The following is an 18,244-nucleotide window of genomic DNA, read 5'->3' as shown; positions in this document are numbered from 1 at the left end:
GACATCCTTGACCTTGGCATCAGGGAGGCAACATATCATCCTGGTGTCATGTCTGCGGCTACAGAAATGTCTATCTATTCCACTTTTAATAGGATCCCCTTTCACTATTGCTCTCCCACACTTTATCCCCCCTCTGTGCAGCTGATCCACTCATGCCGCCACGGCTTTTGCTGCATTCTCCTGAGAAACCATCTCCCCAAGCAGTATCCAAATGGAAAATCTGTTGGAGAGGGAGGTGGACCCAGGGGATTCCTGTACCACCTGCTTAGTCCTTTTACCCTGTCTGGTGCTTACCTATTCCCTTTCTGCCCGTGCATTCTTTTCATTCTTTGCCTGTGGTGGAACCACTTCACTGTATGTGCCATCCACGAAGATCTCATTCTTCCAGATGCTCCACAGTGACTCCAGCCACAGCTTCAGCTCCGAAACACAGATTTAGGGTAGCTGCAGCTGAAGACACTTCCTGCACATATGGTCGTCCTGGACACTGGATGTGTCCCTGACTTCCCACATCACACAGGAGGAGCATTCCACTTGGCTGAGTTGTCCTACCATGACTTACCCTTAAATTACTCCCTTTTCTTTTACTTCCTCTAGCTTAGAGAATATTAAGGATGGAAGAAATATTTACCAGGTCCTACTTACCAAGGCCCCAGCTCTTCTTAATGAGGAAAGGTAGAAAATGAAAGAATCACCTTCCTCCCTCTTCAGCAAACTCCCTCTCTCACTAAACTCCAACTAAGGCAGTCTAATGCAGCCCAAAGCAGCACTGTAGATGGTTTGTTTTTGTGCTGTCTGAATCTAGCTTCTAAAAACCTGTTTAAACCAGTTAACTAATTTACTAGCTGCAGCTGCAAGCAGAGCCTGTAAAACTCCTGTTTTAAAGCTGGACTAAAACTCACCTTCTCCCAACCCAAAAACCAACTTTTAATTAGTTGCTAAATTAAAGAAAGATTAGAACCCACATCAATGCTAAGTTTAAAATGATGTCCTTTGTGATGTAAGAACTTCTCAAACTGAGTGAGGAAATCTTGACATTGTAGTCCAACCCCCTATGGCAAACTGCTTACTATTTGATTCAGAGCACAGACAGGCTTACATAAGAACATCTGAACATAAGAAATAGGTGCAGGAGTAGACAACATGGCCCCTCGTGCCTGCTCCACCATTCAATACAATCATGGCTGATCTGCCTTAACTCCACCTTCCAGCCCACTCCTCATATTCCTGATACCCTGAGAGACCAACAATCTGTCTCTCTCAGGTGACATGAAACCTGCTGAAAGAGCTTACACAAAAACAGAAATCCTTAGAGTGAAAAACTGCTGAAAAGCACATGTAAATATATTAAACTTGATTGTAATATAACTTTGGTCTTACCATCAGCACTGCAAAATTAGTGGTGTGATTGCACTGACATCTCAAATACCCAAACTCATCTGTGCTCTTTGAACAGCCTGCTGTATTCCAATCATCCACAGTATAGTCCCAAAACACACAGGCATGATCATGAATGAAATACTCTGTAGAATTGTACTGAATAAAAACATAAATAAACTTATTTAAGAAAAAATGTATCAAACTAACCATTTGTCCTGCATTATGTCACTCTTGTACAGGATGAGGTAAACTTATGAAAATATCAATTTGACATTATTACATCTGAGCTTTAATCCTTATTTCTTCAGATGACATTGGAAAAGTTGCATTTATTGCCCACTTCCAGTTGTCCTGAGAACATAGTAGCAGGCCTTCTTTGAGAACTGCTGCAAACCTTACAGTGATGGCATTCCCAATATATTCTACTCATGATGATTCTTATTCTATGGTTCAATGCTGATATTTGCATTACTACCAGGCTTGCTCTTCACTACATTATCATATTTCAGCAGTAAATTGAAGCCACATGTCCAATGCCAGAAAAATATTTTTGAAAGACAGTATTTTTTTTAAACTTAAAATCAGAAAATACTGGGCTTGCACAGCCAGTCCATCAGCATTTGTAAAAGACACATTAATATTTTGGTTGTAGACTATTCCTTAAAACTGAAAGCTGGAAAATAAGTGAACTACTTAATTGAACGGGAGAAAACAAAACAGCAGATAAAAAATAGAGCCTTAATGGCTCGAGTGACTAAACAGACACAACTGAAAAGCTGGAAATAGATAAAAACTGGTGGAAGATGCATGAAGATAATTTCAGTGAGGCAGTGAAAAGATATTAAAAGAACAAGAGTGTGAAACCAGCAAAAGAAACGATATCTTCAGCCATTCCATCATATTCCCATTGAAATCTCAGCAGACGTTTACCAGAACAGCTGGTACCTCAGCCAGGATCTGACAGAGCTGAAAATTTAGGCCTTGTAGGGGAAGGGGAGTGCAGGGGAGAGAGAGGAGAAGACAGAGGCTGGGATTTTCCATACCCACTGGCCATTGGGTGTGTTCAGTGACGTGAGCGGACAATATGTTGCGATCGGTTTCACAACAGTGTGAAAACTGTTTGTGATCGTCTGCTCAGCTCGCCATGTTTCCTGCCATCAGACGTTGGGAACCTCATTGTAATACATCAACATATCATTTTTAGGCCAGTCCGCCGGAATCAGCCCACACCCGTCCCATTGGATCATCCGTCCACCTCGGCAGGAAAGCATGCCTGCGTTTTTCACAACAGTATATAAAAGGTGTGAACTTGGCGGGCTGCACTTTGAGGGGAACTCAGAGGTGAGTGCACAGTAACAATGCGCAGTGCTTGCCAGGGTCATTTGTTGGACTTCAAGTTTCAAGAGCTTTGGGGGGGGGGTGGTGTGAAGGGCAGCCCTGCTGTTGAGGCGTCTAGTGGGAGGGAGGGGGAAATGGGCAGCCCTGCCCTTGAGGCGACTTGTGGGAGGGGGGCAAGGGTTACTTTGCATTGAGATGACTTGTGGTGGGGGGGAGGGGGTGTGGCAAGGGCAGCCCTGCTGTTCAATATAGTGCACAAGCAAACAGGGTGGGGGTAGGGTGGGTGAGGGAAGCAGCCACTCGCTAGGGAAACCTGTATAAAGTGACCAGTTCAAGAGAAGCCACATTGATATAATTGGAGTCGGGCTTCTAGCTTCTCTGCTCATTCAAGCAACGCAGAGACATCAAAGTGCCACCAAGTGTTCCAAAGCTTTCACCACCCTGGCACAACCTGCAAAGTCATGAGCATTTTAGTGGACTTCAGAACAGCTGGAAGACTATACACATACAATCTCCTTGCTAAAGCTGGCCATGAAGCAGCTCACTCCTGGTTTGGACCAGTCTCCCCCATGGTTCAAGCTAACAGTTTAGCCTTACAGTGCGGGTTAGGAGAATGCCTGTGCCTGAGCTGAGATGACAGCATGCAGTGCAATGGGAGAAGCTGCTGCCAATTGGTTGGGTGAAGTGGGGCGGAGGTGGATGGGGTTTTTGGCAGCCATGCAGCGCACTAATCTCTGGCCATCCAAGTGGTGGCCAACACTCTTCAGGAAGCTTTAAGAGGCTTTCACACTTAACCAGGAGAGGTTCTTAGTACACCCATGCTAACCACATGTCTCTCTCTTTCATCCTGCAGGAGGAGTACATCAGGATCATGGAGCCTGGTGAACTAGCTGTATTGCTGATAGCCTACAGAGAGTGAAGACGATGGAGGAGAGTGCGACTGAGGCTCCTGGCTGCGCAGAGGCAGAAGCAGCAACCTCAGGAAGAAGGGGCAGCTAGGGCTCCCACACATGCCACTGAAAAGCCACAGCGAGCCATCGCTGGTTGGCGCCTAGCAACACCCAGGGTCTACAGACGCCGCCTGTCATTCCTGCAGATGACTGAGAGCCAGTGTCGCTGAAGACTGTGCATGTCTATGGAATCGGTGTGCATGTCTATGGAATCGGTCGCTCGCATCTGCCAGCTACTGCCGGATTCGGCGCCATGGAGACATGGCGGGCATCCACTGCCAGTGGCTGTGAAAGTGACAGTGGCGCTCAATTTCTACACCAGTAGCTCCTTTCAGGGCTCCACAGGTGTCCTCTAGGAGATCTCACAATCCTCCACCCACAAATGCATCAATGAAGTCACGGATCCTATCTTCGTGAGGGCACACAACTTTGTGTATTTCGCGTGGGACCAGGACATCCAGGATGCAAGAACAATTGGATTTGCCCAGATCTCAGGTTTGCTATAGGTGCAAAGTGCGATTGACTGCACTCACGTGGCCCTTCGATCTCTGTTGCAAGACATGGTGGGCTACATCAACCGCAAGGGGTTCCATTCGCTGAATGTGCAGCTGGTGTGTGACCAGAAATGCATCTTGCAGGTGTATGCACAATTTCCAGGAAGCGTGCATGACTCCTACATCCTCCATCAGTCACAGGTCCCTGAAGTCTTCCAAAGTCCACAGAGGCTGCAGGGATGGCTCCTCGGGATCAAGGGCTATCAGCATAGAACATGGCTGATGACACCTGTGCGACGGCCTCAGGCTGCAGCAGAGCGACAGTATAATGAGGCTCATGCTGCAGCTCGCAACTTGCTGGAGCAAACCATCGGGATGCTGAAGATGAGGTTCAGTGCCTGGACTGGTCTTGGTGGAGCTCTGCAATTGGCTGCACGAAGCTCAGGGAAGAGGCCCTGAACTGAGACATCTGCCTTTATCTTGTGCAGGAAGGTTTCACATCTGAGTGACAAAAACACTGCTCATCAGAACAAGGAGCCATAGGCAGGGAGATATTCTTGGGAGTTAATTGACAATAGTGAACAGTTTGTACAAGTGATTAACACCCATGCCCAGGCTGTGCAACTACATCTTCTTAACGGCTTGGCCTAAATAGCCAAGTGGTTATGGTACTGGGTTTGTAACCCCAAGATCAAGAGTTCAAATCTCACAATGGCAAACTATGAAACAATGTAACTTCATCTGAAACAGATGGAAACGGGTTTGTACTCGAAAGAGTTACATCTTCTTAACGGCTTGGCCTAAATAGCCAAGTGGTTATGGTACTGGGTTTGTAACCCCAAGATCAAGAGTTCAAATCTCAGAATGGCAAGCTATGAAGAGCTGTCAGAGAACCTATTGGGCTTGGCCTAAATAGCCAAGTGGTTATGGTACTGGGTTTGTAACCCCAAGATCAAGAGTTCAAATTTCACTAATGACAAACTATGAAACAATGTAACTTCATCTGAAACAGATGGAAACAGGTTTGTACTTGAAAGAGTTAAAAGCCACCAGGAGCTTTCCTTTAAGCTTGGCCTAAATAGCCAGGTGGTTATGGTACCGGGTTTGTAAACCCAAGATCAAGAGTTCAAATCTCACAATGGCAAACTATGAAACAATGTTACTTCATCTGAAACAGATGGAAACGTGTTTGTACTCAAAAGAGTTACATCTTCTTAACGGCTTGGCCTAAATAGCCAAGTGGTTATGGTACTGGGTTTGTAACCCCAAGATCAAGAGTTCAAATCTCACAATGGCAAACTATGAAACAATGTAACTTCATCTGAAACAGATGGAAACGGGTTTGTACTCGAAAGAGTTACATCTTCTTAACGGCTTGGCCTAAATAGCCAAGTGGTTATGGTACTGGGTTTGTAACCCCAAGATCAAGAGTTCAAATCTCACAATGGCAAACTATGAAACATTGTAACTTCATCTGAATAGGAACAGATGGAAACGTGTTTGTACTCGAAGAGTTACATCTTCTTAACCTTCCCAACCCTGCCGCTACATCTTGGTGCTCCCCCAGTGTCCACAGCGGAGGTGGAAGCAGCCTGCTGATTGCTATGCCCCGTCTATGATGACCTTCGCGGGCGTCCTTTGGAGAGCTGAGACTTGGAAGGCCCCTGCCTGCTTTCAGGGTCCTGCTGTGTGGCAGTGACACCCTCCTCAGCTTGTAGAGCTGGAGCTGCTGAGGTCACAGCAAGAGGGGAGTCGGATGGGCCGGACACTCTTGGAGTCACCTGGCTGGATGGTCTTGGGGTGTGCACCTGCTGATCCTCCTCCCAATGGGTGCCAAGGGCCCTAGGCTGACTCCTTGAGAAGAAGGGGGTAGTTGGAGTGAGATCGAGCTGCCCGGCACCCCTCTCACGTACACACTGTTGGAGGCCAACTATGGCATCAACAATGGAGTTGAACCCGTGCAGCAGTGCAGGACTGATGTCCTGGACCAAGGTCTCCATGGTGGCCACCATCATACCACTGTTGATCTCGCTGCATGCTGGCGCTATCACGTCAGAGCGATGGCGGATGAACCCCTCCATCGTACCGCAATCTGAGGAGTTCAGTGGACATCCCTTCCTGATGTTCCCAAGCTTGCCTTTGCAGCTCCAGCAACTATGACATGACCAAGTCCAGAGGCTCGTCATCTGACTCAGACTCAGCAAATTTCTGTTCTCCAGCAGTCTTCTGATTGCCAGGCACTATGGATGTCCCTGCTGCTGCCTGCTGTGGATCAGACACTGTGATGTGCTCACCAGATTATGATCTCAAGACTATTTTAAAGCTAGGTCCCACTGAGGTGTGTGTCTCTGCACTGGTGGAGGCTGTGGGTGAGCATTGTGACAGGACTTCAAGGAAGCTGCCTCCAGATTCCTCTTCAGAGGTTTCTTTGGGGCTTGATTGGAGGCCCTGCATCATGGACTCTGTCAGTGGAAGCAAGGGGAGATAATTATTGCATGGCAGTGGCCTGTGAGACAGGACACATCACTCACAGCATGGTTGTCTGATGATGTTGCACTGCTGGACCCTCATTTGGTACAGCAGTGCCGACCTCCCCGTCAGCACAGGAATGGTCCAGTTCGTCGCCAGCCAGCTGGATGGCTTTGTTTTCAAAGTGAGGAGGTTGATTTCAGGCATTCGTCCACCACTCTGTGACCTCTCCCTGTTGTTGTGTGCTGGCTTGTCCTGCATGAATAGAGACAGAGAAAGTGTAAGCAGAATGCCTGCCAGGCCAAATGATAAGTATGCCTGGCACATGTGGATGGTGGTTGGTCCCATGGACGGGAGGAGGACAATGATGGTGAGAGGGTGAATGGTGATATCTCTAGTACTGACAGTGAGTGAGATGCCTATGGATGTGTGATGACATTGAGTGTGTGAGTTGAGAGTGATGAGACGAGTGAATTACCATGGTAGAACGGAGAGATCATTCATCCTCTTGAAGCACTGGGTGGCTGTCCTCTTTTGAAGAGCGTTGGCGCTGACCACCACTGCCACCACCTCCTAAGCCTGGTTTGTCAAGCTGCTGCCCATTCTGGGGTAGAGGACATCCCGGAGGGACTTCATGGTATCTAAAAGGTGGTTCCAATGACACGTCTCTAAATCTGGGGGCTGCAGTCTTTTTGTCTTTTGTGGACACCTTCCCTGCAGCAGTCGTAGCTGGGATCACTGAGATGAATGCGCACGACTGGACTTTAAATATGGTGTTCGGCATGATTAAGTGGCAAGGTGATGGCAGACGGGTGAATGAGAGCCTGCCCGCCATAGAAACGGCATAAATAATGTGGTGGGTTTGGGACAATACGGTGTGAAAATCCGCCATCGTGGTCTATGGGTAAAACATCATTTTACCCACCCGCTACCACACTTCATGCAAATCTGGGGCAATTCCGCCTAGAGTCTTTTTCTGCTCTTTACATGAGCTTTGTCATAATGGGAAAAGTGCAGAATCATTTTTGACAAGAGTTCTTGAACCTTTGACCTTCCATAGTATCTGGCATATGTTCATTGAAGGAATGCCTCATGAAGTAAATTAGCTGACTAAAGCATGGTTACGTGAAAGTTCAGGCATGGACCATCAAAGATTGAGCTGTGACTTTTTGAAAAAAATATATATAAATTGCCCCCTTGTAAAGGAGCTTCTGGGAGTAACAAAACTTTTACTTCCCATTCATCGACCTTTTTTACCTCGGTATTTCTGCATGCATGCAGACATGAACTATCTGAGGAATTATGAATGGAGTTGAACTCTATGTACATATCAACAAGCAGCTTCACTTCTGACCTAATGATCAAGGGAGGCTGATTGATAAAGCAGCTGAAGATTATTGGGCCAAGAATACTGCCCTGAGGAACTCCTGCAACAGTGTCCTGGGACTCAGATGTTTGGCCACACCATTTTCCTTTACACAAGGTATGAACGCAGCCACAAGAGTTTTCCTTTTAATACCCATTGACTTCAATTTTGCTAGGGTTCCTTGATATCACACCGGTCGATTGCTGCCTTGATATCAAGGAAACTCACTCTCACTATAGACTTTAAATTTAGATCTTGTGTCAATGTTGGAAGAAGGCTGTAATGAGGAGCCAAGTGATTCTGATAGGACCCAAATTAAACATCGATGAGCAGGTTATAGGTGACAGCACGGTTGATGATGACTTCTTCCATCACTTAGCAGTAGGCTGCTAGAGCAGTAATTGGCTGGTTTGGATTTGTCTTGCTTTTTGTAGTCAGACATATCTGAGGAATTTTCCACATTTTTGGATGGATGCCTATGTTTTTACTGTTTTAAAACAGCTTGTGCAGGGATGCAGCTAATTCTGGAGCACAAATCTTTATGAGAGACGGGATGTTAACAGACCCCATAATCTTTGCTGCAGCCAGTGTTTCTAAACTGTTTCTTTATCATATACAGTGAATAAAATTGGCTGAGGCCTGACAGGAGGAGGCTGAGGAGGATCGTCCACTTTGGCATCCATGGCTCAAGATGGTGGAAAATGTTGCAGCCTTATCTTTCACATTCACATGCTGGTTTCTGCTATTGTTGAGGATGAATGTTCCTGAGGCCTCCTCCTTCTGTTGCTTAATTGTCCACCATTAGTCAAATTATATTTGGTGGCACTAGAGAACTTTGACCCGGTTCATTGTTTGTAGGATCACTTGCTTTTGCTTTCTCTATACACGTAGCCTGGTATTTTAACTTCAAAATGTTAGTATCTCATTTTCACATGCTCTTGGTGCTGCTCTTGATATGATTCTTCTACGCTCCTGATCGAACCAGAGTTACTCACCTGACTTGGTGTTGATTGAGGAGTGAGGGTTAGGTTATTCCGGATTACAAAGTTACAGATAGTGATGGTATACAAATTTGCAGCTGCTTATAGCCCACAGTACCTCCTGCATGTTTAGCTTTGAGCTCCTAGATCTGTTCTTAATCTATCAAATTAACATGGTTGTAGTGCCACATGAGATGGTGGAGGGCGTCTTCTCTTTGAAACCAAGACTTTATTTCCACAAGGTTTGTGTGGTGATCATTCCAACCAATGCTGTCATGTACAGATGTATCTGCGACAGGTAAATTAGTGAGGCCATGGTCAAATAAATTATTCCCTTGTGCTAATTGCTTCATCACCACCACAAGCCAAGTCTTAAAGTTATAATCTTCAGTGATGCTGCATACTTGATGGTGGACATTGACATTCTGTATACCCTTGTAACCTCAATCCTTCATCCAAACAATGGCTAACATGAAGGAGTACTGATTCATCAGCTGAAGGAGCATGGTAAGTGGTAATCAGCCAAAGGTTTCCTTGCTCATGTTTGACTCGAAGCCCTGAGACTTCATGGAGTTTAGAGTCAATGATGAATACTCATAGGCCTATGTCTACCTGAATGTACGTCACTGTGCCCTACCTCTGTTGGGTCCATCCAGCTGCTGAGACAGAATTTATCCGGGAATAGTGATGGAAGAATTTGGGATATTGGCAGATGGATATGATTGTCTGGGTGTAACACTATCCACTGACCTGTCTGTGGGACAGCTCTCCCAAATTTGGCACTAGTCACCATATGTTATTGAAAAGGACTTTTCCGGATTGACTGGGCAGAATGTGCTTTTGCTGCGTCTTGATTCAATGTCTATGTCACAGTCAATTAGTCAGTCGTGTTTTTTGTTGGTATTCTTTGATACAGCTAAGTTTGTGATGGTGGACAAACTCAAACATGAATGCAGAAGTTTGGGTATGCTTGGATTTCACATCTGGCTAACTCCTTACTGAAGGAATCACATTCAGTTTGAGTATAATGGCCTAAACTGAAAGACAATTCTGTGAAAATTAAATAAAATATTAAGTGTGAATTTAGCTCTTGATTTCTTTATTTTCAGATCCTGTCATCTTGAGCTCTTTTGCATATCCAATCTTTTGCGATTCTTTAAACCTAAATTAGGTTTCTTTCATCACAGTGTTTGTTTTTTTTTCATCATTCATGTTTAAAATATCAGTACTTATGAACTTAAAACAACATTGGTGCTTAATCTAATTTTTGGCTCAATGACTAGGCTTGACTCCTTTACACTTTGCATTATAAGTTTTCTCCTCTCATTAAGTATCATGGAAGCATTCTGTTGAGTTTAAATCTCGATACCATCGTGCTTGATTCTGATTTGAAGCAACTCTTAGATTAGTCATTTGCAGTTATCAATGAACCCTTAGCTTATTTTAACCTCAGATGGCCATTGATGGCTGTGCCTTTCTGTTATGCAGCAAGTACTGTTAGAATGCTGGGATATTGTTTCAAAACAAAATGGTACTCTTACCTTTGGGTTAAAAAGTAGTTCAACACCATTCAGAACTCCTTCCGCAATATTTCCAGAAATAACACGACGACTCTGGTTGTTTATACTATGGTGGACTTTGGACTGAAAGAACTTGTCGTTTTGATACAGGATAATTCCCAATTTTCCATCTTGAGTGCTATCTGCATAAAGTAAACTTCCTTACTAAGAACAACTTGAAACAAAACCTTAACTTTGTTGAGATCTTGTCTTGGAATTTTGTCTGGGACAATATTGCATTGGGACAGAATTTGAGAACTGTATGCACTATTCAGCTTTGTACCATAGGAAACATATTGAAGCTTTAGAGAGGGTACAATACAGAATCACTAGGATGCTGCCTGGTATGAAAGAATATAAATGTGAAGAAAGACTTGACTTTTTTGATGGAAGAACAATTTTCACAGAGGGTTGTGAGACTGTGGAATTCACTGATGCAGAAACCATGATTAGATTGGAAAAGGGGTTGTAGTAGTATGGGAAAAGGCAGGTAAATTAGAATTATTTGATCTCACGGAGGGTAAACTCCAGCATTGGCTGGATGGTCTGAATTGCCTATTTCCATGTAAAACTTCTATGTATTTCTATTTATTTCTGCTTGCTGGACAAACCCATTTTCCTGGTTCAAAGTCAATTACACATTTGCAAGGCAAGGTCTCAGTAATACTGTGTTCTGCAGAAGAAGCTCACTGCCACCAGGGAAGAAAGCTCTGCGGTGTTGCAACAGGACACTTGCTCATCATCAGGAATGGACTGAGCTTCTATTAAAGGGAGCAGATGCCCTTGAAATAATTTACACTGAAATTTGGAAGCAGCTTTGATTGAGTGCTACATCTTGCCTTTTGTTGTTTGCACTATTTGGGAGGTAGAGAGGTAGTCAATTCTTACCTTCTTTTACCAACCCTCCTGCCTCCCACTACCACTGCTCCCCTCACCCCCAATCATCTTCTTTCTTAGTTTTTCCTTGGCAACAATGGTGGAAGGCTGAAAGGGGGTTCTGCACTCAAAAGTACATTCTGGTGCTCTGGTGCTGTCCTGTAAAGCTATTAGGGGCCAGTGCCACTAATGCCAACACATGCTGTGTATAGATCACACCTTCACACAAACAATATTGACATGGAATTGCAGAGGAGAAACGTCTGCACCTGACTGATTTCGGGACTTTACTAGATAGCTGTGATTTTCACATCATGTGAGCATTATTCTGAATTTTATGTTAATTGTAGCTTGGAAACCTCCAAGCTCTGGAGTACAAAAACAATTCTTGATCCTGATTTAAAATAAAAAGTTTGTTAAAATGGCTTTGCTGAAGAAAACAGAAGACCTACATACTTACTTGTGGAAACATTGACAAATATTTGAACTTCTGCATTTGTATTTAGTAAGAACTTTGCAGCATTGGTGTTCAGTTCAATTCGTTTTGAGACTAAGGTGTCATCACATCCTGTAATAGACACAGTTCATAATTTCAGACACATCAGTGATTAAAAATATTCCCATCTTGACTGGGACACACAGGAAAAGATTAAAACTACCAGATGACAATGATTCATCTTCAATGTTTTTGGGGACATCTGTGGGAGTAATCCTGGGGGAGCAGGCTTTCAATTTGTTCTTCTACTGACATTACTTTTTATTTTAGGAGAGTTGTTTTCCTGAATTATCTTACCGTATTAAAGTGATATTGGCCTGAAAATAAATATAAATACTTCCATTCATTCTTACACATTTTCCCTAGATATTTTTTGCGATTTTTGAAAGGTAGGCCTTATCATTATTATGGTTATACCAGTTCTCAGGACCTCCTTTTCATGGACACAGTGGCATTATAAGCACTACAGTTAGACAGGGGTAGATATTTTTAAGTCAATGTTCATGCTTAATTTGGTAATAGATGGCTATTATAGAGGATATTTAGTCTTTGACCCAATCTCAGCATCATTCATTCCAGACCTGGTGTGCCATGTGTCAGAGGGCTTCTCTAAGGTACTTAGCTGAGAAGGACACTCCAAGGCAAGAACAGCTTATATTTGCAAAGTGCCCCTAGCATGATGAAATGATCTAAAGCATTTCACACAGGGACTGATCAAACATTGGGCAGTAAAAGGGAGAAGGTTCGGTTAGGTGACTTTAAGAAGTGGTTCTAAGAAACTTTTAAAGGCTGGGGTTAGAGGGAGAGAAATGTGAAGATGGAGGAGCTTAGGAAGAGAATTCCAGTGTGCTATATATGGACGTGACATCTGAAAGCTGTCAGCTACGGGGAAAGAGGATATAAGGGACTGGGTGCAGTGGAGGTGGAAGGGAGGGCATGGAAAGAGTAGTCTAGCCTTAGATATGTGTAGAATACAAGCTGGTGTGTGAAGCTGAAGGATATATGAATGAGTAGGCCACTTTTGACTCTGGCAAAGTCATAACTAATCACTATGTAAAATTTCCTAATCCATTTTGCAGCTTTTGAAACATTTTTGGACCATGCCATTTAATGCTTTTTCACTTCAGTTACTCTGGGCTGGACTTAATGTGATGGGATCTCACCTGCCAGCTGGAGAGCCTGCAGGAGACCTGCATCACCTCTTTTGGGGAAAGCCTGCTGAATTAAGAAACACCATGCACATAGCTGGAAGGTGGAGGGCCTTCCCCGAGATCAAGGACCCTGGAGCAGAAGTCCCGCCCACCGTGAGTGGCCAGTTCATCAGAGGCTGGCAGCTGTACTGAACAACAGTGCCACTGGGGAGGTGGTGGCTTCTGCCGGTATGACACCCACCCAAGGCCTAGTATCATCTCTGGATCCCAGGATACAGATGAGTGATAGTGGAAAAGGGTTCATTGGTGAGGGGTTTGGAAGCAAGAGCAGAGTGGTGGCTCTCAGAAGCACTCCTCCCCTCCCCTAATGCCAGGTACCTCGATCAGGCACTGTGTCTTCGAAAGAGGGACCCCAGGGTTTGCTTGTTGTATTCCCTAGCTTGTGAGCCCCTAGCCGCTGCTAGATAAATAACATCGGCAGCGGGATGAGGCCCTTAAGTGGGCCTCAATTGGAGGAAGGGTGTGTGGGAAGGCCATCCACGGACTTAATTGGGGTGGAGACAGGAAGGTGGTGGGATCCGCACCCGCTATTCTCCAGCCTGCTTAAATGCCCCTGCTTCCAAACTTGGCACAGAGGTGGGCATTAAATTCCGCCCCTCTCTCCTTTTTTAATTTCTGCCTGTCTCCACTTCTGTCTCCTTCCTATTTTACTTCTGGTTCTCTCTTTCCTCAACTTCCTTCACTTCTGAACCTCCCACTTCTCATTCTCTCCTTCCCCTTCACCTTTACCGCTCTCCCCCCACAGGTCCCGACACAGGTCAACGAGGACAGGAGTGAGCTCCACTAATGAAAATCACTCATCTCTGAGAAGCCCATGTGGTGAAATGGTTGAACTGCCCCCTGGGCTGTGAGAATTTGTTAAAAAACAAATCACTGACTTGTCAATTTTCTCAGGGAAAATGCAATATTGGCAGGTCAGCGTATACTTCCTCCCCCAGCAAGCCTGCTGTTCTTCATTCCTTCAACTGACAGTTACAGAAAGGAAAGCAATTTCTGTCTTTTCTGAAGGAGTGCAGTAACATAGCTGGGAGCAGGAAGGACATGTCAACCCAGTGAAATCCTGTTGAGAAACCCAGCAAGTCGGTATGTGAACCTATTAAGAAAGCTTTCAAAACTTTCAACTGACAAATCATCTGTTATTGTGGTGGAAGAGATCAAAAGGCAGATCTTCAAGGGCATTCAGAATTGTGGCGATGAATGAGCAGAACTTGGTACAGAATAAGATGAGGGCAGGTGTCTTCTGAATGAGTTGGAGTTTATGTAGGTTGGAGGAAAGGGGCATATAGCTCAACCCCCGTTTACAGCAAACTATTTCTAGAAACAAACAACAGAGCGTATCCCAAACTACTGTCCTTACAGGTGTAAATATAGGCAGGTGAAAAGATGATGAAAGAAATTTGTACCTTTTAATACAGAAAGCATAATTCCACGTGTCGTGCCATTCTCTAAAGTAATGGATGAAGCTGCAAGGTTGGGCTGGACCACCTGGCTGAAATTAATTTCTAAATCTGTAAGGACAGCTCCCAAAATTTCTGTCACACTAGAATGAAATGCAAAGTAAGTGCCTTCTAGGCATGCATATATAAACATACATATACAAATAGACGTAGAGCTGGATTATATGGTCGAACTACCACTATTCCCCCCCCTTAAAATATGTCATGATGAGGGGCTCAGCGATCTGATGTCATCCATCTAGTCTCCGATCATATGGAAGGTGAGCAGATATCGGAATCGGAAGCCTGCCCACCCCCTTTTGAATATTAAAAAGCCAATTGATTGCAATTTTTTTTCATTGTCCACTCCATTTTGTGCTCATTGCATTGGGAGTGAGTTACGCCAGGTATGAGGAGATGGTTCAAGGGCAGATGAAAAGTCCAGCAAATGGGACCATGGCTGGGCATTAACAGCAGAATCTGCTGCTGAAGGTGGCAGCATTTGGCTGTCAGCAGACTTCACTTGTTCAGCTTTTATAGGCGGACATAACAATTAAGGAGGGAGTGAGAGGGAAAGGGGCTTTTAAATTGGTGGCAGGCACCAACTTCCAGTTCGTGGTCTAACCCCGCCCCCACTGGACATCCTGCCCTAGATGCCCAGAGCCCCCTCTTCATTATTTTAACTGGCTGGCATTCCCAATGACCAGCTGCTGAGCAGTCAGCCAACGCTAGACATGCTGAAATGGCAGGGGCAGGAGCCAGCCGACTGCACACTTCCCGTTCTGCTTCTTTCATCTCACTGGAAACCATGAAATCCAGACCATAAAAGATCCGGCACTGGATTTTAATAGGGTGGTTACACCCCAACGTAAACGTTAATGACGAGCCCACCTCCTCCTCGCAGCCATTCAGCAGTCACCGGGCCTTTAATCAGATCGAGGAAGGGCTTCCGACCTCATCAGAGAGCAAAGCCCCACCTCTCAGAACTGCCGGTCAATCAGTGCAACTCCTAAAACTGCAGGCAATCCCAAAGAGGGGACACTGATGTAGCCCAGACTCAATGGTAAGTCTGGGATCTTGCCAGGGACTGGACTGAATGCCCTGGCGAATGGCTGGGACGCCGAATTGTCAGGGTTGTGAGGGGGAGGGGAAGCTGGTGGGGTGTGGGGTGGAGTGGGAGAATTACCTTGGGTACTGCCTCCGATGGGCACGAGGGTGCCTGAAAAAGAAGCACCCCACCTTGCCCATCCATAAGTCTGCCAAGTTTCACCAGGCAGGCTGAACACTTGGCGTCAGCCTTCCCTGCTGTTGGTAAAATCCCAGTGGAATCAGGCAGGGGCTGGTGAGGGGATGGTGAGGTGCCAGTGCTATGACACCCAGTTTTACGCCATGCCATCCCGTCTGCAGGGATAAATTCCGGCCCTGAAGTTTCCTCTGTGGATGCAACCTGAGAGTTAAACTGAAAATGAGTGCAATGGCACAGCCATTTTTCCAATGTCAAGTTTCATCCAAGTATCAAGCTAATGTCATTAGAACAAGGACAGAATGCTAGAAATCTGAAAAAGAACCAGAAAATGCTGGAAAAACTGGCAGCATCTGTGGAGATAGTAAATAGTTTTATTTATTATAGATATATAGGATATAACACATGGTGCAAAAAGTAAACACATTTCCAAAAGCAAAGAGTGTACTATAACCAAAAAGAGCCACAATACCCTGAAATCAACTCAATAACTATATGATTCCATACCTTACTCAATCATGTTCTGATGAAGGGTAATCGACCTGAAATATTGGGTTGGATTATATGCTGAGGGTGGACTCCTTGCATCCCAGTGTAAATGTAGGGAGTAAGCCCCACCTCCTCTTGGCCAGCACACCCTGCTTTAATTTCTAATTATTATGAGGCGAAACCTCTCCTCCCATCGTCTCTCCAGAAGGAAGTATCACCTCATAGAGCCATAGAACTGCTGGCCTTTCGGAGGCTGGCAGCTCTGCAGTACTGGCAGTGCCACTGGGAGTGGTGGTCACTGTTGGTATTGCAGGAGGCCCAAGAGAAAGTGCAAGCCTGGATGTCTTATATTTCACCCCTTTCTTGGATTCACTCAAGTTCTGTTGAAGGGTCACGAGGACTCGAAACGTCAACTCTTTTCTTCTCTGCTGATGCTGCCAGACCTGCTGAGTTTTTCCAGGTAATTCTGTTTTTGTTTTGGATTTCCAGCATCCGCAGTTTATTTGTTTTTATACCTGGATGTCTCACTGGGCCCACGCAACAGGACAGGGAGGTGTGGTGGAATGGTGGGCATGGCAAGGGTAAACTGGCAGGGGGTGGCTCAGATTGGCATTGGTTGAGCAGAGAGAAGGTATCCCATCTTTCACTGACAGTCACCTGTTAAATCTGAGTGGCAGTAAGACGAGGCCCTTAAGTGAGCATTAATCACCTACTTAGGGTCTCAAATGAGTTACGGGCAGGTAGTGCACCTGCCACTCATAAAATCATGGTGGGAATGGGGTTCGGCAGGGAGGTGATGAACACACCACCAATGGCATGACACCCTATTTTACACCTTTTTCCCACCCCTGGTTGGCCCCTAAAATCCAGCCCCTTAACTCCGTTTCTCTCTCCTCAGATACTGCCAGTCCTGCTAAGTATTTCCAGCATTTTCTGTTTTTATCAATCTCACTAGAAAATGTCTGGACTTAAATTGGGCAGAAAATCAATTGGAGCCCAGACCATATCTTCCTTCCTTTAAGTCTGAAAATGTATGTTTCAACCTGTTCAACCATCAGTCACAATGGCTACAGCATGTTTGGGAACCTGCAACTGGGGTAACCTTCCAATTTTTATTGTGCTTTGCCATAAAAATCCACACAAAGAAACAGACCATAGAGAACAGGACTCAGTGAGAATAAATGGAGAAAAATAACCTCTGAAAACTGTAATTAAACACCAGAATTACTTTCATTCCTGCCTTGTTTGAAAATCGGGTTACAATGTTAAGAGAGCCCCCACTATGCCTCCCCCCACTCCCCACCAAAGAAGAGTAATTTCGGAGCTGGGAGAGTGATCATTTTGTGGGCAGAGAATTATTTGGGCAAAGGATTTGATGAATGGACAGAAAAGATCAATGCAATTCCATACCTGCTGGTCTCTAGATCGTCGGAGACTGGACGTATGACCCAAGATGCACATTTGGACCCCGCAGACGTCCAGACACACTGACTTCTGTGGAAATTGTCCAGGGAGTGTGAACTTCTGATGAGCAATTCCCTTATTTTCTGGGACCCTCTGCAAAAGTCTCCAGCTCAGAGCTTGAGTTGGGACTTACCTGGATAGTTACCCAGGAAATGTTAGACAGATAAACCTTCGGCTAACTTCTGGGTAACTATATGACTGACCTCCAATCGCTCACACTGACCGCCTGACTCCTCCCTTGTCCCCCCGCTGTCTACTCCCGATCACTTGATCACTTATTTGACCAGACCTGACTACCCACCACCACCCAACAATCCCCCCCGACCTGACTAGACTACAACCTGATTACCCCTCATGACCCACCTACCACCTCACCCAGCTGTCATTTTACCCACCTGCCACCCTACCAATCTGCCACCCTAGCCACCTGCCACCCTACCCACTTACCTCATCCACCCTACCCACTTACCCACCACCCACTCATCCAATCACC

The 18,244-nt window shown here is 45.3% G+C and overlaps 1 protein-coding gene across 2 annotated transcripts in view; it reads right to left on the bottom strand.

Moving 5' to 3' along the window:
• Nucleotides 1-18,244, bottom strand: part of LOC121290656 (adhesion G-protein coupled receptor G7-like) — an 83,562-nt gene that overhangs the window by 23,081 nt on the left and 42,237 nt on the right. For both annotated transcript variants that reach the window (XM_041211395.1, XM_041211394.1), the window contains 4 exons: nucleotides 14,523-14,659; nucleotides 11,873-11,980; nucleotides 10,519-10,679; nucleotides 1,381-1,536 (listed from right to left, as the gene is read on the bottom strand). In XM_041211395.1, coding sequence (XP_041067329.1) covers nucleotides 1,381-1,536; nucleotides 10,519-10,679; nucleotides 11,873-11,980; nucleotides 14,523-14,659 — 562 coding nt within the window. The remainder of the gene's footprint in view (nucleotides 1-1,380; nucleotides 1,537-10,518; nucleotides 10,680-11,872; nucleotides 11,981-14,522; nucleotides 14,660-18,244) is intronic.

Source organism: Carcharodon carcharias, chromosome 18, assembly GCF_017639515.1.
Source record: "Carcharodon carcharias isolate sCarCar2 chromosome 18, sCarCar2.pri, whole genome shotgun sequence".
Lineage (NCBI taxonomy): Eukaryota > Metazoa > Chordata > Chondrichthyes > Lamniformes > Lamnidae > Carcharodon > Carcharodon carcharias.
This window is presented reverse-complemented; position numbering and strand designations above follow the sequence as displayed.